Source organism: Manacus candei, unplaced genomic scaffold (genome assembly GCF_025592945.1).
Source record: "Manacus candei isolate 608988 ecotype Guabito, Panama unplaced genomic scaffold, ASM2559294v1 h1tg000205l, whole genome shotgun sequence".
Lineage (NCBI taxonomy): Eukaryota > Metazoa > Chordata > Aves > Passeriformes > Pipridae > Manacus > Manacus candei.
In genome coordinates this window covers 59,774-79,071 of record NW_026138253.1, presented here as the reverse complement: position 1 = coordinate 79,071, position 19,298 = coordinate 59,774, and the positions used below count along the sequence as shown (strand labels likewise).

The 19,298-nt window shown below is 69.8% G+C and overlaps 2 protein-coding genes across 2 annotated transcripts; both read right to left on the bottom strand.

Moving 5' to 3' along the window:
- Positions 1-429: 429 nt before the first annotated feature.
- Positions 430-4,887, bottom strand: MEN1 (menin 1). The gene is given in 10 exon segments (XM_051774527.1): positions 430-619; positions 621-1,009; positions 1,177-1,341; positions 1,785-1,899; positions 2,263-2,399; positions 2,477-2,564; positions 2,662-2,702; positions 2,866-2,994; positions 3,407-3,615; positions 3,887-4,887. Coding segments are annotated over 10 exon segments (1,770 nt in total). The 5' UTR covers positions 4,329-4,887; the 3' UTR covers positions 430-564.
- Positions 4,888-5,620: 733 nt separating this feature from the next.
- On the bottom strand, positions 5,621-18,710 carry LTBP3 (latent transforming growth factor beta binding protein 3). Its single transcript, XM_051774533.1, is given in 28 exon segments — positions 5,621-5,797; positions 6,069-6,206; positions 6,606-6,686; positions 7,051-7,129; positions 7,131-7,193; positions 7,195-7,234; positions 7,414-7,552; positions 7,767-7,895; positions 8,068-8,151; positions 8,505-8,672; positions 9,060-9,188; positions 9,390-9,509; positions 9,772-9,894; positions 10,335-10,454; positions 10,599-10,727; positions 11,090-11,221; positions 11,434-11,559; positions 12,106-12,630; positions 12,729-12,807; positions 13,492-13,889; positions 14,223-14,381; positions 14,657-14,779; positions 15,444-15,530; positions 15,901-16,006; positions 16,356-16,585; positions 16,949-17,004; positions 17,066-17,306; positions 17,944-18,710. Coding segments are annotated over 28 exon segments (4,191 nt in total). The 5' UTR covers positions 18,185-18,710; the 3' UTR covers positions 5,621-5,651.
- Positions 18,711-19,298: the final 588 nt, after the last annotated feature.

Genomic DNA, 19,298 nt, shown 5'->3' with positions numbered 1-19,298 from the left:
TTTGGGGGGGATACCCCCGGGTTTTTCCCCGAGTCCCCCCCCCCGAGTCCCCCAAATCCGGGACGCCTCAAATGCCTCGCGTTGAGCTCTGAGTCCCTCAATGCTTCGCTCGAGCCCCCCCCCCGCACCCAAAGTTCCCCAAAGCCCCCCGAGCCCCCCCGCACCCCAACCAGCCCCCCCAACTCCTCCACCCCCAGTCCACCCCTCTGCCCTCACTGCACTCTAAAGGGAGTTCTCAGCCCTTTTTTGGGGTCTCTTGAGGAAGGACAGGGGTGTCAGGGGCAGGTCTGGGGGTTCCCCCTGAGTTTGGGGCTGGGTTTTTTGGGTCCCCCACAAGCCCTTTTGTGGTGTCCTGAGGAAGGGGAGGAGGGACTGGACAGGACTTGGGGTCTCAGAGGTGGGCTCCTGTTTCAGGCACAGTGGGGTGATTCAGGACCGGGTTTTTGGGTCCCCCCCCAGGATTTTGGGGCCCCCTACGATCCTTTGCGGAGTCTCCTGAGGAAGGGCAGGGGGTGGGTGTTGGGGGCAGGTTTTTGGGTTCCCCCGCTGGGATTTCGGGGTCCCCTAGGAGCCCTTGCGGGGTCTCTTGAGGAAGGGCAGGGGGTAGGCGCCGGGGGGGGGCGCGGGGGCGGCGCGGCTGCACCTGGGACTGCGCCGTGAGCTGCAGTTTGATGGCACTTGAGTTCACTTTGGCCGCGCGGAGCAGCTCCTTCATCCCGCGCATCTTCTGCGAGCGGAAGCGCAGCACCGGCCCCGGGGGGGGCGCGGGGGGCGGCGCGGGGGGCGCGGGGGCCGGCGGGGCCGCGGGGGGAGCGGGCGGCGTCTCCTCGGGCCGGGGGGCGCGGGGGGGAGGCCGGCGCTCCCCGCCCTTCTTGGGGGTCGGCGGCTCCTCGGGCTTGGACTCGCGGCGGGGGCCGCGGCGTCGGCAGTCCCGGGGGTCCTCGGGGCCCCCCAGCTCCGCCTCGGGGGGGGCCGGGTCCTCCGACAGCAGCGTCACCTGCTGCCGCACCTGGGGGGTCATGGGGGGACAGATGGGGGCTCAGAGGGTCCTGAAGGTTATCGGGGGGACCCTGGAGATCCCCCAGAGGTAATTGGGAACCCCCAGGAGGACATGAGGAATCCCAGAGCCCACCCAGGACCCCCCAGACACCCTCGGGATCCCCCCAAAGCCCTCACCTGGCCATCGAAGCGGCCGAGGGACTGGACGAGGAAGGTGGCCCAGCCCACGTGCAGCACCGGGGTGGGGCTCCCCTCCTCCCACCGGCAGATCCCGTCGTAGAACCGCAGCAGGTGGGCGAAGCACTCGGGGTCCTGCAGTGCCGGGAGCCCCCCGGGGGCCCCCTGCAGAGCACAGAGTCAGGGGGGACCCCCGAGGAGGGAAGGACCCCACAAATGGGGACAGAGCCACCCCCGCCCTGGCACCGCAAAACATGGCACATCAGGGACACTCCAACGGGGACTCACAACTTCGGCTCCCCCAGATGTGGGGTAACCCCTGGGCCCCCCAGTCCAGATGTGGGGCTCCCTCTTGGACCTCCTGAATGGGGAGCCCTAGGTATGGGACAACACCTGGGGCACCCCAATAGGGACCCCCCAAATGTGGGGAAGCCCCAGCTGTGGGACACCCGCCTGGACACCCTAAACAGGGACCTCTGAACATGGGGCACCCCACAAACACCCCAAAATGCACCCCCCATGTACCCCCACCCCCCCAAACACAGCAGGGACACCCACCCTGGGCAGGGCCCCCCCCCCCAGGGTGCCCCCAAACCCGGGGGTCCCACCTCAGCCCCCGGGGGGGGCTCGGCCGCCGCCTCCTTGAGCAGGTTGGGGATGACGTCGTTGGCCACGTCGAAGAATTCCTTGTAGATCTCCTCGTCCTCCCGGCAGTAGTTGTAGCTGGGGGGGCACAGGGGGGCTTGAGAGGCTGCCCCATGGTGGTGGGGGGCACACAGGGCTTGAGGGGCTGCCCCACAGCCGTGGGCAGGGCTGGGGACCCCTAAAAGGGTCACAGAGCCTGCAGAGGGTGGGGGAACCCCCGAGAGCCAGGCCCTGGGCAGGGCCCCCCCTTCCCTGGCCTCGGCCTCGGAGGTGCCTGTGGGGGGCCCAGGACACCCCACAGCCATAGGGGGGATATGGACCCCTAAGAGTCCCCCTGCCCTGACCCCACCCCCCCAAGCCTCACAGGAGGAGGGAGCCCCCCAGCCCGGCCCACAGTGAGGGTTGGACCCCCAGGGGTCCCCCCAAGGCCCCCCCGCTCACTCCTGGATGACGGTGGCCGTGTCAGCCCAGGCCTGCAGGGCCTCCTTGACGTTCTTGTTGCGGCAGTGGAACCCCGCCAGGTACAGGTAGGGGTAGATGTGCTCGTTGTTGTAGTGGGTGCGGGCGGACTGGATGCCCTGAGGGCGATGGGGGGGAGGTCAGTGCCCACCTGGGCTCACTCCTGGGCTCCACACGACCCCCCACCCTGGCTCACCTGGTGGTACAGGGTGAGGGGGTCAGGTCTGCCCGGGGTCGGCTCCAGCTCCTCCAGGTCCGCCAGGTTCCCCAGGGCCATGGGGTACCTGTGGGGCAGGTGGGGGGCAGCCCCACAGCGGGTTGGGGGGCAGCCCCAAGGCAGGTTGGGGGGCAGCCCCAAGGCAGGTCGGGGGTCCCTCTCACCTGTCCAGGTGCCCCATGTCATAAAGCAACCAGAGCAGGCGCTGCAGAGGAGAGAGAGGTGTGAGAGGGGACACCCGCCCCACACCCACTGCAGCAGCTCCAGGCTGTCCCTGTGCCCCCTGCCCCACACCCACTGCAGCAGCTCCAGGCTGTCCCTGTGCCCCCCCTGCCCCACAGGCTGTCCCTGTGCCCCTCCTGCCCCACCTGCTGCAGCTGCAGCAGCTCCAGGCTGTCGGTGTGGCCGTCGATGGACGGGTTGATGGCACAGACCATAAACGCCACCTCCATGTGCCTTGTGCAGCGCAGGTACGAGCCCTTCAGGTACAGCCAGCTCTGGGCAGGGGACACAGGAGACATGGGGGACACGGGTGACACAGGGACACCTCCACCTGTGCCCCCCACCCAGGAATGAACCCCTCAGGTACAGCCAGCTCTGGGGGACATGGGGGGCACAGTGACACAGGTGACATGAGGGACACAAGGACACATCCACCTGTGCCTCCCCCCACCCCCCACCCCTGTGCTGGGGGCATCTTCTGTCCCCAGAGCTCCCCAGCATCCCCACCTGCCCTGGGGACTCCCCTGTCCACCCCTATCCTCAGACCCCACAGTCCCCTGGGTCTCCTCTGTCCCCATAGATCCCCCCGGTCCCTGTCCTTATGCCCCTGTCCCCCAGTCCTCCCTTCCTGTCCCCCATACCCTCTCAGCCCCCCGTGTGTCCCCTCCCTCCCCGTGCCCCCCGTACCCTCTCTGCCACCCCGGCCTGCACGGGCTGTCCCCTCCTGTCCTCGTTGCCCTTCCCATGCCAGGTGACCTCGGCGGTCTGGGCCCCTCCGGCCCCGAAGGCCACCCAGGCGTGGTCCTCGCTCAGCGCCAGGTGCACGTCCGGCAGCCCCAGCACCTGGCAGGCCCCGACCACGGCAAAGGCCACCCCTGAGCTGTCCAGCTTCGTACCTGGGGGGGACACAGGGGCTCGGGGGGGCTGGGACACCCCCAGAGAGCCCCCCCAGCACTTGGCAGGCCCAGCCACGGCCCCAGGAGCTGCCCAGCTTCATCCCTGGGGGGGCACAGGGAGGATCAGGGACCCCCCACTCCCCTCATGGGTGATGAAGCTGAAGAGGGACTGGATGTGGGTGGGGCCCTTGAAGCAGGAGCGGCCGAGGCTGTTCCAGGTGTCACCCCATGACCCCGTGTGACCCCCCAGCACCCCCTCAGCCCCCCATACCAGTGATGAAGCTGAAGAGGGACTGGATGTGGGCCCTGTCCTTGAAGTAGGAGCGGCTGAGGCTGTTCCAGATGACATCGGACACCTTGCGCACGAGCTCCCGGGAGGAGCAGCCGTCGGGCCGGGGGTACAGGGACAGGTCCACGGCCCCCCGGATCTGGGCCGTGAACCGGGCGTAGAGCGCGGCCACGATGGACAGCTCGGCCACCGGGAAGTACAGGCGGGTCTGGGGGTCCGGCCCCGGGCGGGACTCGAAGGTGACCCCAGGGACGTTGGTGGGTAGGACGCGGTTCACGGCCAGGAAGTGCTCGACGAACCCCAGGACCAGCGACAGCAGCACCAGGTCGGGCTCGGGCTGGCGCAGCTCGGCCTCGAACAGCCGGATCACGGCGGCCACGGAGCGGAGCGGGAACAGTGCCTTCTGCCACGGCTTCAGCCCCATCCTGGGGCCTGCAGGGGGAATGGGGATTTATGGGGCTACAGGGTGGTTTAGGGTGTCCCAGGGTTCAGGGGCTCAGCCCCACCACGGTGGGCACAGAGCAGGGACAGAGCTCTCTGCCATGGCTTCAGCACCGTGGTGGGGCCTGGGGAGGAGTGGGAGGGGTCAGAGGGACAAAAATGGGGAGTCCAGGGGGTTCGAGGGGTCACAGGACCTCCTCCAGAGCTTGAGGCCCAGAGCGGGTACGGGAGGGGGGCCAAGGCGGGGTCACAGAGGGGGCTGGGGGGTCAGGGGGAACAGCAGCTTCTGGCCGAGCCCGAACCCATGGAGGGGGCTGGGGGGGCACAGGGAACGGGGGGCTTATGGGGGCGCAAGGTCGGGGGGTGGCACAGGGGCAGGGAGGGGGTCGGGGGCTCTGGGGGTGTGTGGGGGAGACCCCGGGGTTGCGGGAACCGGGACGGACCCGCCCCCCGCGGAATCCCCAAAGCGGCGGGAACCCTCAGGGACCCCCCGGACCCCACCGCCGGCCCGGAGCCTCCCCTCCCGCCGGCCCCACGGCCCCGGGACCCCCCGAACCCCCCTAGGATCCCCCCAACCCCGCCGGGTCCCCCCCGCCCCTCACCGAGGCCGCCGCCGGCGCGGGCAGCGCGGGGCACGACGGGAGGGGGCGGGGCCTGCGGCGGCGCGGGCCGCGATTGGACGGGAGCTGAGGGCGGAATGGGCGGAATGGGCGGGGCGAGGCGGATAAAGCGGGCGGAGCTAAGAAGGGGCGTGGCCGCCGTGGGCGGTGCTCGGATTTTTGGGCGGGGGGCGGGATCTGCCGGGTGGGCGCGGCCTGTGGGAGGGTCCCCCGGGCCCCGCCCCCGAATCGCCCCAACGTCCCCATCTCACCCCCAAATGCCCCCGATTTCATCCCAAACGGCCCTGAATTGCCCCCAACTCCCCCTCAGGTTCCCCCCCAAATCCCGCCCCAAGCGCCCCCATCTCCCCCAACCACCTCCCAAAGTGCCCCAAATCGCCACAATTCCTCCCCAAATCCCCTCTCTGCTCCTGCCAGTGCCTCAATCTCCCCCCAGTTCCGCCCAGACCCCCTCCCTGTCCCCCCAAATCCTCCCAAGGGCCCAACCAAATCTCCCCGCAGTGCCCCCCCAAATCCCCGCCATCCCACCAAATCCCCTCCAGCACCCCCACCCCACCCCATCCAGGCAGAGCGCCGGGGCCGTTCCCCCACGTCCTTTATTGAGGTCCGAGGGGGTCCCAGGGGACCCAGGGGGGGTCAGCGGCGCTGGGGCAGTCAGAGCCCCCCCGGGTGGTCCTGGGGGGGGGTCAGCGGCGCTGGGGGAGACAAAGCCCCCCGGGCCGGGCCCGGGCAGTCCCGGCTTTGCAGGCACAGCGGAAGGAGCCGCTCGTGTTGATGCAGCGCTCACGGGGGCAGCGGGGGCCCCCCCGGGGGTCCCGGCACTCATCGATGTCTGGGCGGTGGGAGACACAGGTCAAGAACCCCAAAATACCGCCTCGGGACCCCCAAACCTCCCCTCAGAGCCCCAGCACCTGTTGGTGTCTGTGGCGTTGGGGACCCCCAAACTCCCCCCAGGGATCCCAATATGTGGGGACCCTGGAGTAGGGGGAGTCCTGACCCCCTACCCCCCTCCCACGCCTGGGACCCCAGGGTCTGGGGGGTCCCCAGGCATTCAGGGTGTCCCAGCAGGGTTTGGGGGTCCCCGTTTTGGGAGGGGGTCTCACCGAGGCAGCGGGTGCGGGTGGGGTCTGGCTGGAAGCCGGGGGGGCACTCGCAGAGTCCCCGGGGGGAGCGGAGGCAGCGACCAGGGACTCCCCCGGGACAGGGACATTCAGCAGAGTCTTCCTCGGAGCTGTCGTCACCTGGGGGGGCACAAGGGGGCTGGGGGGCCTGGGGTGGGAGGCACGGAGGGAGCTGGGGGGCCCAGGGCAGGAGGACCCCAGCTTTAAGGGACGTGGGGGGAGCTGGGGGCCCAAGCTGGGGGGACCTGGTTACAGGGGCCTAGAGACAATTTCTGGGGTCCCATGGGGTGGAGGACCAAGGTTTGGGGTGCCCGGGATAGGGATCCCAGGGCTGGGGGGTCCCTGGGGGACTCAGGGCTGAGGTTTGGGGTCCCAAGGTTGGGCAGTCCCAGGGTGGGATCCCGGGGGCTTTGCGGTTCCCAGGGGGTTTGGGGGCCCTGGGAGGGGGTGGGTGTTGGGGGTCTGGGTTTGTTGGGGGTCCCGGGATTGTTGGGGGTCCCAGAGGTTTTGGGGTCTCACCTCTGTGGGCCCCCTCCAGGCCAAGGGGGCTCACATCCCAGAAGGAATTGCTCTCGCTCTGTGACGGGGGGCAGGGCAGGCCTGGGGAGAGCCCCACATCATCCCCTGCCCCCCAGGCAACCCCCACCCCCATGTCACCCCCTGTCCCCCACCCCAGCACTCCCTGCCCCCAGGACCTTCAGCAGCTCCCCCAGATCCCATAGAGACCCCCAAATCCCATAGGGATCCCCCAGACCACCCAAATCCCATAGGGACCCCAAATCCCACGGGAACTTCTCAGAGACCCCCTCCCTGTCCCGCCCAGGACTCCCCCAGATGCCTCACATCCCCCCCAGGAACCACATAGCCCCCCTGTAGCCCCCTCAAATCCCCTCCCAAGACCCCCCACAGCCCGCCCACCACCAGCCACGCCCCTCCAACCCCGCCCCAGCCCTCCCCCTGTCACCTGGGGGCCGGGGAGGGCAGGGTCGGCAGTGGGGGCCCCAGCCGGCCCCCCCCCGGCAGCAGCACTCGTCCAGTGTGAGGGGCCCCCCCCCCGAGGGGCGCCCCGCAGACCCCCTCGTCCCCCCGCCGCTGCCAGCACACGTCCCGCCGCTCCGGGGGGGGCCGCTCCGGGCCGGGGGGGCGTTCTGTGGGCACGGGGGGGACACAGGTCAGGGACCCCCAAACGCCTCCCCGTAGGACCCCCAACACCCTCCCGGGGGTCCCGGCACTCGTCGGTGTCGGGGGGTCACACGGGGGGCCCGCGGGGATCGCACGGCCGTGCCCCTCGCACACCCCCCAGCCCCGGCCCCGGGGGGGGTCTCACCGTGCTCGGGGGGGGGGGAGGCAGCGCCGCAGCCCCGGGTGGTACCGCGCCCCCGGCCCGCAGGTGCAGCGGAAGGAGCCGCGCGTGTTCTCGCACGCCCCGTCCACGCAGTTCGACTCGTCCAGGCACTCGTCCACGTCTGGGGGGCGGGGGGGGCTCGTGGGGACCCCTCGGCAGCACGGAGACCCCCGGGGGTCCCCCAACACCCTGGGGACCTGCAGGGCCTCCCAGGGATCCCCTCGGCTCTGCAGGGACCCTCAGCAGGCTGAGGGACCCCCAAACACCCCCCAACACCCCAGGGCCCTTCTGGGCCCCCCCGCTTGCCCCCCGCCCATGGCCCCCAGCCCCCTCACCCAGGCACTGGCGCAGGGCGCTGTCGTAGTCGAAGCCCGCCTTGCAGTAGCACTCGTAGCCCGGCTGGGTGTTCACGCACTTCCCCCCCTTGCAGATCTCGGCCCCGAACAACCCGCACTCATCGATGTCTGGGGGGACCCCGGGGGGCTCGGGGTCAGGGACTCCCCCCAGGGCACCCCCGGGGGGACAGGGACCCCCCTGGAGACACCGGGACCCTCAGGACAGGGGGGACCTCAGGGCACAGAGACCCCCCTGGGGGTCGGGGGCACACGGGGGGGGTTCCGGGGGGGAGGGTCTCACCCCGGTGCGCTGGGACTCCGTAGTCGAGGCCGTTGTCGTCCTGGATGAAGCCCCTCCCGTCGGGACAAAGCTCCACGAACTCGGCTGGGGGGGACAGGGGTGTGAAAGGGGGGATCCTGAACGCCCAGACCACCCCTGGGACCCCCAGACTGCCCCCGGAGACCCTAAACTGCCCCTCGGGACCCTCAGAGCCCCCTCCTGTCGGGACAGAGCACCAGAAACTTGGTTGGGAGGGCAAAGGGGGGTCAAGTCCCCTTAGACGTGCAGAAGCCCCCCAGAGAGGGGATGGAAATGGGGTTACACCTGGCTGGGGACACCCGAGCCCCTCCAGGGTTCCCCCTTGCACTCGAGGAGAGGAGAGGGCAGGGGTAGACCCCGTATGTGACCTCCCAGCCCCCAACCCGGGCCCCCCAGGACCCTCCCCGGGCCCCCCGTACCCGAGGAGGGCAGGGGGCAGGGGTACACCTCGCACAGGTCCCCCCATCCCGCCCCCACGGAGCAGCAACACTCCCCCCGCGTGACGTTGGTCCCCAAAACGGCGTCGCAGAACACGGGGAGCTCCAGGCTCAGGTAACACTCCTTGCGGGGGGCGGGGGGCTCCCGAGCTGCCAGGGGGGAGGCAAGGGGCGTCAACGGGGACCCCAGAGACCCCCCAGAGTCCCAGGGACCTCCCGGAGACACCTCCCCACACACACCTCAGGGACCCCCCAGGGACCTCCCAAAGACCCCCCCAGAGACCCCCTCTCCTGAGCCCCAAGACCCCCAGAGACCTCCCAGGGACCACCCCCCAGACCCCCGGGGACACCCCGGACCCATAAAAGCTCTTGTGCAGCCCCAGGAACCCCCTAAAGACCCCACCCGACCCCCAGGGAGCCCCACAAAACCCCAGGGACCCCTCAGAAATGCCCTCAGACCCTTCGTGACCCCCCTGACCTCCCAGGGACCCTCCAGACCCCCCAGGGGCACCCCCAGACCCCCAGGCCCCCCCTCACGGAGGCAGCGGCGCCCGTCAGGGCCGGGAGTGTAGCCGGGGGGGCAGCGGCAGCTGAACGACCCCTCGAGGTTGGTGCAGGTGCCGGGGGGGGGGCACAGCCCGGGGTCCAGCGCACACTCGTCGATGTCTGGGGGGGAAAGGGGGGCACGGCGCTCGTGCGATGCTCGGGGAGACCCCCAGGGGACCCCCACGGCCCCTCCCCTCACCCCCCCCAGGGACGCCCCAGAGAACGGGTGGGGGGTATTGGGGGGGGGTCAGGAGCTGTGTTGGGAGGAGATTGTTGTGGGGGCTGTGTGCGGGGGCTGTTCGGGGGGGTCTCCGCACTCACCCTGGCAGCGGCGGCCGTGCAGCAGCGCGTACCCGGGGGGGCACAGGCACCGGTACGACCCCGCCGTGTTCACGCAGTCGCCGCCCACACACGCGGCCGCGAACTCGCACTCGTCGATGTCTGGGGGGGGGAAACGGGACCCCCGTGTGCGGGACCCCCCACCCGGACACGCCCCCCGTATACACCCCCCACCCGGACACCTCCCAGACCCCCCAGACCCCCCATGCACACACACAGAGACCCCCCCAGACCAAAGACTCCCCCCAAACTCCATATATGCCCCCCCCCGACCCCACTCAGCCCCCCCCAGATCTGAGGGTCCCTTGGCAGCAGGGGAGGGTCCCCACCGGGTGCATCCCCAGCCCCCCCGATGCGGGGGTACCTTGGCAGCGGGGGGGGTCCCGCGCCGGCTGCAGCCCGGGGGGGCACTGGCACTTGTAGGAGCCGGGGGTGTTGACGCAGCTCCCCCCGGGGCAGAGCCCTCCTGCCTCGCACTCGTTCACATCTGCACGACCCCCGTCAGCCCCGGGAGGGCTTTGGGGGCCGGGGGGGCCTTGGAGGGGCAAAGGGGGGCCTGGGGGGAAGCAGGGATGGGGGTCCTGGGGTGGGGACAGGGATGGGGGCCCTGGGTGAGAGTCTTGGGGGTGCTCTGGGTCAGGGAGAGAAGTCAGGGGTAGGTTCCCCGGGGAGGACTTGAGGGGGGGCCCGGGGTGCGGGACATGTGGATATTGGGGTCTCTGGGGTGGGGTTATGGGGGAGGGAGTCCCCAGGCTAAAGGGGTCTCCAGGAAAAGGGGTCCTAAGGGATCCCAGGCTCCCTGGGGGGTGACTGAGGCAGGACATTGAGGCCATGGAAGCCGGGGGCTGCACAGGGTTCCCGGGGGGTCTCAGGGAAGGGGCCTGGGGGGTTTGGGAGGGTCCTGGGTGGTCCCCTGGGGGTGCTGACCGAGGCAGGCGCCGTTGAGGCCACGGAAGCCGGGGGGGCAGGGGGTGCACACGAACCCCCCGGGCTGGTTCTCACACTTGGCCTCGGGGCACGTCCCCACATCCAGGCACTCGTTGATATCTGGGAGGGGGACAGGGGGGCATGGGGGGCATCAGGGGATGGGGGGGACCCCACAGCATCCTGTACTGGGGGCCTGCAGGATCCCCTGACCCTGGTGTCCCTGACCCCACCCAGTGTCCCCCCCCGTCACCCCCCCAGTGTCACCTTCGCAGAGGGGTGGCCGGGAGCCCTTGCGCCGGTACCCCGGGTGACACTCGCACTTGTAGTGCCCGGGGACGTTGGCGCAGGTGCCGCCGTCCCCGCACACGTCGCCCTTGGCACATTCGTCGATGTCTGCAGGGACACGCGGGGTCACAAACCCTGGCCCCAACCCTGGCCCATGTCCTGAACCGTGTCCAATGTCCCCAACCCCGGCCAGTGTCTCCACCCCATCCCATGTCTCCAACCCCATCCCGTGTCTCCAACCCTGTCCCGTGTCCCCAGTCCCAGACAGTGTCCCCAGTCCCCGACAGTGTCCCCCACCCCTTCCCTGGGCTCCGTGTCCCTGTGTCCCCACGGCCCCTGTGACCCCATGGCCCCCCTGTGCCCCCCAGGGCCTTGTGACCCATAACCCTTGGGACGCCCGCAACCCCCGTGCCCCCTCCTCATACCCCCTGTGACCCCTGTGACCCCAGCCCCCCCCGTGCCCCCCGTACCTGTGCAGGTGCGCAGCCCCTTGTGCAGGCGCAGCTGGAACCCGCGGTGACAGTGACACGTGTAGGAGCCACCCGTGTTCATGCAGACACCGCGCCCGGCGCCGCACGGCTCGGCCTCGCACTCGTTCACGTCTGTGCACGTGTGGCAGAGCGTGTCAGCGTGTGTGTCACCACGTGTGGCAGAGCGTGTCAGCGTGTGTGTCACTGTGTGTGTCACTGCATGTGGCAGAGCATGTCAGAGCGTGTCCCCATGTGTGTCAGAGCATGTCACCATGTGTATGACCCCCCATGTCCCCACCTGTGTCAGACCATGTCACCATGTGTGACCCCCCGTGCCCCCGTACCGGTGCAGTAGCGGCGCTGGGGGTGCCAGCGGTACCCCGGGAAGCAGAGGCAGCTGTACCCCCCCGGGCCCATCACACACTCCCCGGGGCCGCAGATGTTCCGGTTCAGTTTGCACTCGTCCGTCTCTGGGGGAACAAGGGGGCTCGGGGGGGGCTCAGGAGGTCCCAAAAGGTCCCACGAGGTCCCAGGGGGGTCACAGGAGGGCTCGGGGGGGGGTCTCAGGGGCATCTCAGGGCGATCCCAGAAGGATTGAGGGGTTCCAAGGGGTCCCAAATGGTATTAGAGGGGGTCCCAGGGAGGTCTGGGGAAGACTGGGGGATTCTGGGGGTCCCAGGGGGCTCTTGGGGGTCCAAGGGCAGGTCCCAGGGGTCTCTGGGGGGTTCTGGGGGTCCCAGGGGGCTCTTGGGGGTCGAAGGGTAGGTCCCAGGGGTCTCTGGAGGGTTCCTAGGGGGTCTCAGGGAGTCTGGGGGTCCCAGGGGTGTCTGGGGCTTCTGGAGGGTCCCAGGGGGTCCCAAGGAGTCCCAGGGGGTCCCAGGGAATCTGGAGGTCCCAAGGGGGTCAGGGGGATCTCAGCAGGTCACAGTGGGCCCCAGGGGGCTCCCAGGTGTGTTGGGGATCCAGGGGGTCGCAGGGTGGTCCAGGGGGTCCCAGGGGGGTCCAGGGGTCCTCACCGGTGACCTGGGTGGGCGCGATCTCGGCGGCACTGCGGGTCAGCTGCTCCGGGGGCAGCTGCCACAGCGGGGCCGGCGTGGGCCGGGCCACCAGCGCTGGGGACACGCCGTGGGACAGGGGCACAGGGACACGGAGCCCACAGGGACCCCACAGGGGCCCTCTCCCCGTGTGCGTCCCACCCCAGCCCAGCCCTTGTTCCCATCCTTGTCCTTGTCCCCGTTCATGTCCCCAAACTGACCCCAGCCCATTCTGGTCCCCGTGTCCCTGTCCCCTCCTCTCTGTGCCTGGGACACGTCTGTCCTGGCCCACCCTGGCCCCATCCACATCCCCATCCACATCCCCATCCACGTCCCCATCCACATCCCCATCCACATCCCCATCCATATCCCCATCCACATCCCCATCCATGTCCCCATCCACATCCCCATCCATGTCCCCATCCACGTCCCCATCCATATCCCCATCCACATCCCCATCCATGTCCCCATCCCCTCCCAGTTTCCAACCTGTCCCATCCCTATCCCCTGCCCCCCAGGGCTCCAAGGCCCCCCCATCCCCTCCATGTCCCCCCCGTGTCCCCATTCCTGTCCCTCCCCTGTCCCCCCCCTTGTCTCCCCCTTACCAGGGTACCGGGGGAGGTCACTGCTCCCCGGGGGCTGCTCCAGGCCCTGCTCCTCCGAGGGGCTCAGGAATGCCGGGAGCTGGGAGGGGGACACAGATGTCCCCTCTGCTCCCCCACCCTCCCCCCAGCCCCCCCAGACCCCAGGACAACCCCCAAAGCCCCCAGTCCCTCCATAGCCCCCCAGGACCCCCCCAGTTCCCCGTGCCTCCCGAGTCCCTCCCCATCGTGCTTGTCCCCCCTTTTCCCCCCCGTGTTCCCCCCAACTTCCCCCAATGTCCCCTCCCATGCCCACCCCCATGTCCCCCCGTGCCCTCACATCCCCCCCAACACCCCCCCAATGTCTCTGTCCCCCCCACCCCCCACACTCACCATGGCCGGGGGGGTCACAGCTGTGGGGGGAGGGGGCGGTGAGACCCCAAACTACCCCCCCACCATGGGGTGGGGGGGGGGAACACACAAAACAGGGGGTCACAGGGGGACATGAGTGACCCCGGGGGGGTCCAGGGTCATGGAGGGGAGGGGAGGGACACGGGGGGGCACAGGGGACATGGGAGGGGGGATGAGGGACATGGAGGGGCATTGTGGGGAGGACGGGGATGGGGGGATGAGGGACATGGAGGGGCATTGTGGGGAGGACGGGGATGGGGGGATGAGGGACATGGAAGGGGACACAAAGAACCCCAGAACATGGGGGGAGACACAGGGACCGGGGTGGGCACAAGGAACCCCAGGGGACATGGTGGGGGACACAGAGGACTTATGGGGACTTGGGGGAGTCACAGGGACATGGGGGCCCCCCAGGGGAGTTGGGGGGGCACAAGGAGAGGTCATGAGAGTCCAGGGGGACATAGGATGATCCCCCAGGGGACATGGGGGAAGGAGGGATAAGGACTGGGAGGGAAACAGGGACTGGGGGGGACCCCAGGGGACATGTGGGGCACGGGGGGCTCACAGGGGGCGCGGGGGGTGCCCGACCTGATGGCGAGGGCACGTCGGGTGGCGCAGGGCTGGGGACGGGTGGGGGGGGCCGGGGAGGCCGCTCGGGGGTCCCGTCGGGTTGGATGTGGAGGGTGAAGTCGCTCTCGCCCTGGATCGTGAGGGTCTGGTGGGATGTGAGGACGTGGTACCCCTTCCCCGCCGGGCAGATGGCCTTGAATGCAGCTGGGGGGCACCGGGGGGTCAGGAGGGTCTCGGGGGGGACCCTCAAACCAGGATGGGATCCCCCCGGCTCCCATCACCCCTCACACACCACCAGGACCCCCTTGGATTGTGAGGGGCAGATGGCCCTGAACACATCGGGGGGGCACAGTGGGACCGGGGGCCCCCACATGGGGCTGGGCTCCCCCACACTGCCCCTGCACCCCCAAACCAAGGCTGTCGGGGGGCAGTGGCTCCTCCAGACTCCCGTGACCTCCCCCATACCGGTGCCATCGGGGGGGGCAGTGCTGACAGCAGCCCCCCTGGGCCCCCCCAGCCCCCGTGACCCCTCTGTACCGGTGCCGTCGGGGGGGCAGCGCTGGCAGCGGCCCCCCCAGGCCTTGCCCACGCTGCAGCAGCAGGTCCGGCGCGTCAGGCGGGTGGGCAGGGGGTGTTGGCACTGCTGTGCCCCCGACACCAGCCGGAAGCACAGACCCCGCTCCTCACCTGGCTCCGCTGCGGGAGGGGGGAGAGGGGGGTGTCAGCACCCTCAGAGACCGCCCAGAGACCCCCCAAACCCCCCAAACCTCCAGAGCCCCCACTCCTTGCTGAGTTACACTCCTGGGGGGAGGGTCTCAGCCCTCTCAGTGACTCCTCCAGGGACCACCAAGAGACCCCAACCCAGCCATCCCTGTACACAGATACTGGTTCCGGGGGGCCCCAGGACCCCCAACCCCCCATGCACCCCCAGGACCCCCAGCTCCCCCATTATCCCCCAGGACCCCCCATACGCAGGCACTGGCTCCGGGAGGGTCCCAGGACGTGCCCGGCTGAGCAGGAGCAGCGGAAGCTGCCCTGGGTGTTGCGGCACTCGCCGGGCTGGCACACGCCGGGCAGGGCACACTCGTTAATGTCTGTGACAGGCAGAACACACCTGAGCCAGGCAGGACACACCTGACATAGGTATGACACACCTGACATGGGTAGGACACACCTGACACAGGTAGGACACACCTGACATAGGTAGGACACACCTGACACAGGTAGGACACACCTGACACGGGTAGGACACACCTGACATAGGTATGACACACCTGACATGGGTAGGACACACCTGACACAGGTAGGACACACCTGACACGGGTAGGACACACCTGAACCCATCCCACACAGCCCTGACCCCACACACCCAGTGGTGTCTGACAGACGTGACACAGGTGTGACACAGGTGTGACAGAAGTATGAACAACCCCGAGCCTCACATGCTCCCTGACACCCCCTGCACGTGCTGGGCAGGGCACACCCGTCTGTGACACACATGAACACGCGTGAACACACCTGCACCCACCACACACCACCCTGTGCAAGCCCCCGCACCCCTCACACGCCCACTGGACGTTCACACACACACGTTCCCCCCACATGCTCCCTGTGCCCCCCGTGTTCCCCCCTCACACCCCCTGTTCCCCCCACGCCCTCCCCGTGCCCCCTACGCCCTCCCTGTGTTCCCTCCTCACGCCCCCCGTGCCCCCCCACGCCCTCCCCGTTCCCCCCACGCCCTCCCCATGCCCCCCGTACCCTGGCAGTGGGAGCTGTTGAGCCGTTTGTAGCCCTGGGGGCAGTCGCCCCCGCGCTCCCCCCGCGCCGCCTTCGGGGACCCCGACCCTGCAACACCCCCAGAACCCCCCGTCACCCCCAGCACCGGGGGGACACGGGGGGTGGGACATCTGGGTCCCCCCTGGAGCAGGGGGGACCTGTGGGGCCCTGAGGTGGGGGGGGGCTTAGGGGGGCTCCTGGATGCCTGGCCCTGCCTGGGGTGGGGGGTCCCTGGGGGAGGGTCCTACTGGGGACACGTGAGGAAGGGTTCCCTGGGTCGGGGGGGTTTTCCCAGGATGGTGTGGGGTGTCTCCAACGTGTGGGTGGGAGGAATTCCTGGGTAGGGGAATCTGGGGGTTTGAGGGGCCTGGGGGTGGAAAGGGGGGTTCCCACTCACCCTGCAGGTGGGGCTGGGGGAGTTCAGGGGGTCCACACTCACCCTGCAGGTGGGGGCACTTGTGGCACTTGCTCTGGCCCCAAGCGCTGCCGATGCTGCCACAACAATCCTCGAGCTTGGTGAGCCCCGGGAGGGGGTTGCTGCCGCACTGGGGGGGGAATTGGGGTAGGGAGTTCAACACCCTAAATACCCCTGACACCCTCCACCCAAACAGACACTCCCTGCACTCCCAGGGACTCCTGAGGACCCCCAGCAGCAATCTTAGAGCTTGGTGAGCCTGGGGAGGGGGTTACTGCTGCACTGGGCAGGTGTGGGGGGGTCAGCATCTCCAAATACACCCCCGAAGCCCTAAAAATCCCCCTTGCACACCCAGACAAGCCCTGAAACCCCAAATCTCCCAGCCCTCCATGCCCACCAGCCCCCCTCAATACTGCCCTGCATCCCCAACAACCCCCTGAACCCCAAATCCCCCCAGGCCCCCCCAGCTCTCCACTCACCGAGTGCTTGGGCAGGGTCTCCTGGAAGCAGCGGCCCAGGGGTTTGTGGGTGTGGGGCCGGGGGGGCGCAGGGGGTTTGCTGCCTGCGGGGGGCTGGGCGGGGTGTGCCAGGAGCCCCCCACTGCCCCGGGGGGCCCCCTCGGGGGGCTGTGGCTCGATCCGGTGAACCTGCACCGAGGCCTCGGGGGGGTGATGGACCCGCACGTTCACCAGCGGCGGCGGCACCTGCGCTGGGGGCAGCAGCACCTGGGACCCCCAAACCCAAAACCCGGCACCAGCACCCTGGGAGCCCCTAAACCCAGCACTGGCACCCTGGGACCCCTGGCACGGGCACCTGGGACCCCCTGAACCTCCAAACACAGCACTGGTACCCTGGGACCCCCCCAGCATGGGCACCCCAGGACCTCCTGGGCCCCCAAACCCAGCATCTGTGCTGGAGGCACTGACACCTGGGACCCCCCAGCACCCCCTGACAGGCACCTGTAGGACCCCCCAGGACCCCTGGTATGGGCACCCCCAGACATGTGACCCCCAGGACCCCCTGCCCCCCAAGATCCCCTCCCACACCCCTGAGCTCCCCCAGCCCCCGGTACCTTCAGATGAGTGGTGCCCGGGCCCCAGGGGCACCACGAAGGTGGCGTGGCTGACGTGTCCCCCCCCGTGCCCCCCGCCGTGCCCCCCGCCATGGGTTGCCCCAGGGGGAGGCTCGGGGGGGGGCCGCTGCCCCCCCCGGGCCATCGGCAATGACCTGGACAGCGTAAACGGCGACCTTGGAGCCCGGGGGGGGCTCGGGAGGGGCATCAGGGGGAGCGGGAGGCGGCGGTGGGGGGGGTCCCCCCCCACGCCCCCCCGCGGGGACCTGGCAGAAGCGGCCGGTGAAGTTGGGGGGGCACAGACAGTGGGAGCGGGAGCTGCACTGGCCCCCGTTCATGCAGGGCAGGGGACACACCACTGTGGGGGCAGAACAGGGGTCACACAGAGCCCCTCAAATCCACTGAGCCCCCCTGCCCTCCCCAACCCCCCTTTAACCCCCCAGATCCTCCCGAGCCCCCCAAACTCCCTGAGCCCCCCCAGACCCCCTCAAGCCTCCCTAATGCCTTGAGCCCTGAGATCCCCTGAACCCCCCTGAATCCTCCCAAGCCCTTCCCAAAGGCCCCCAGACCCCTCCTGCACCTCCTTTGGCCCCTGCAGGGTCCCCCGAAGTCCTTGTCCCACCCTATCCCTGTGCCATCCTATCCCCATCCCCATGGTTCTCATTCCCATCCCTATCTCCATCCCACACTGCCCCTGTCCTGTTCCTGTCCTTGTCCTGGGCCCTATACACAACCCTGTCCCCACCACTGTCCCACCCCGTCCCATCCCTGTCCCCATCCTCATCTCAGTCCTGGTGCTGTCCCAGTTCTGTCCCCACTCCTGTGTCATCCTGTCCCCACGTTCACACCCCTGTCCTGGTGTCACTCACCCGCTCGGGAGCTGGACCCAGTCAGCATGTTGGCCATGTCCCCATCCCTGTGCCCATGTCCCCACCCCTGCCCCGGTGTCCCTGTCCCTGTGCCCATGTCCCCACCCCTGTCCCGGTGCCACTCACCCACTCTGAAGCCGGACCCGGTCAGGGTGTCTGCCGCGTGCCCGTTCTCTCCGATCAGGGTCATGTTGGAGCCGGGCTGACACGAGTCCCGGCACAGCCCCTTCAGACACGTCCTCCGGCAGATCAGAGGGGCGAAGACCACCTTGAAGCGCTCGCGGGCCACGGCCGCGCCCCCCCCGCGCCCCCCCAGCGCCGCCAGCGCCGCCAGCGCCACCACCCAGAGCCCCTCCCAGCGCCACATGGCGACCCCCGGCCGCGGGACCCCCGGGACCCCCGACCCCGGCCCCGCGAGGGGCGAGAGCTCAGGGCCGGACGCCAGGGACCCCTCGGGGGGGGGGGGGTCCCGGACCCTGGGGTCCCTCAGGAGGTTCTCCCGGAGGCCTGGGACCCTTGAGGGGGTCCCAGATGCCTGGGTCCTCTCCTGGGGGGATCCCAGATGTCTGGGGCCCTCTTGGGGCTCTCCTGGACCCCTCTCAAGGGGCTCCCAGACCCCCTCCAAGCCCCGAGGCCGAGGGTCCCCCTCCGGGGGTCTCCCGGGCTCCGGGGTCCCCTCGCAGAATGCGGGGTCTCCTCTGGGGGTGTCCCAGAGGCCGGAGCCCCCCCGCCGGATGCTGGGGTCCCCTCGGGGATGTCCCGGGCTCCAGGGTTCCCTCGCCGGATGTGGGGTCCCGTCTGGGGGTGTCCCGGACACGGGGGTCCCCACGGTCGGGTCGGGGTGGGGGGGTTCCCGCCGGACTCCCGAGTTCCCGCGGCCGCCCGGGATGGCGCTGGAATGGGGGGGAGGGACGGGGGGGCCCGGGCGGGGGAGGGGGGCGGGGGCCGGGCCCTGGGTCCGCTCCAGGAATTGGGGGGGGGCGGGGGGTGGGGGAGGAGAGGAGCCCGGATGGCCGGGCCGGTTCCATCGCCGGGCACAGCCAGGGAGAGTCGGGGGGGGGGCGGTGGGAAGGAGCGATGGGACCCCCGAAACTCCTGGGACGTGTCCCATGGCCAGGATGAGACTCCCCCTCGGATGCCTGGAGCCTCCCATGATGGGATATGGGGTCCCACCAAACTTCTGGGACCCTCCCAGTGGGGTCCACCGGAACGCCGGGAAACCCCCCCATGAGGAAACGGGGACCCCCCCAAACTCCTGGGACCACCCCATGTGGGGGTGGATCTCCCCTCAAACACCTGAGTCCCTCCAGGAAGCGATGGGGACCCCCTCATAGGGCTGGGTCCCCCTCATGGGGAGATGGGCCCCCCCAAATCCCTGGGATTTCCCCCCAAACCCCTGGGACCCCCCCCAAACGACCTCGCACAGGGCGATGGGGAAGACGGACCCCTCCCAAAGCCCTGGGACTCTCGCAGGGGGAATG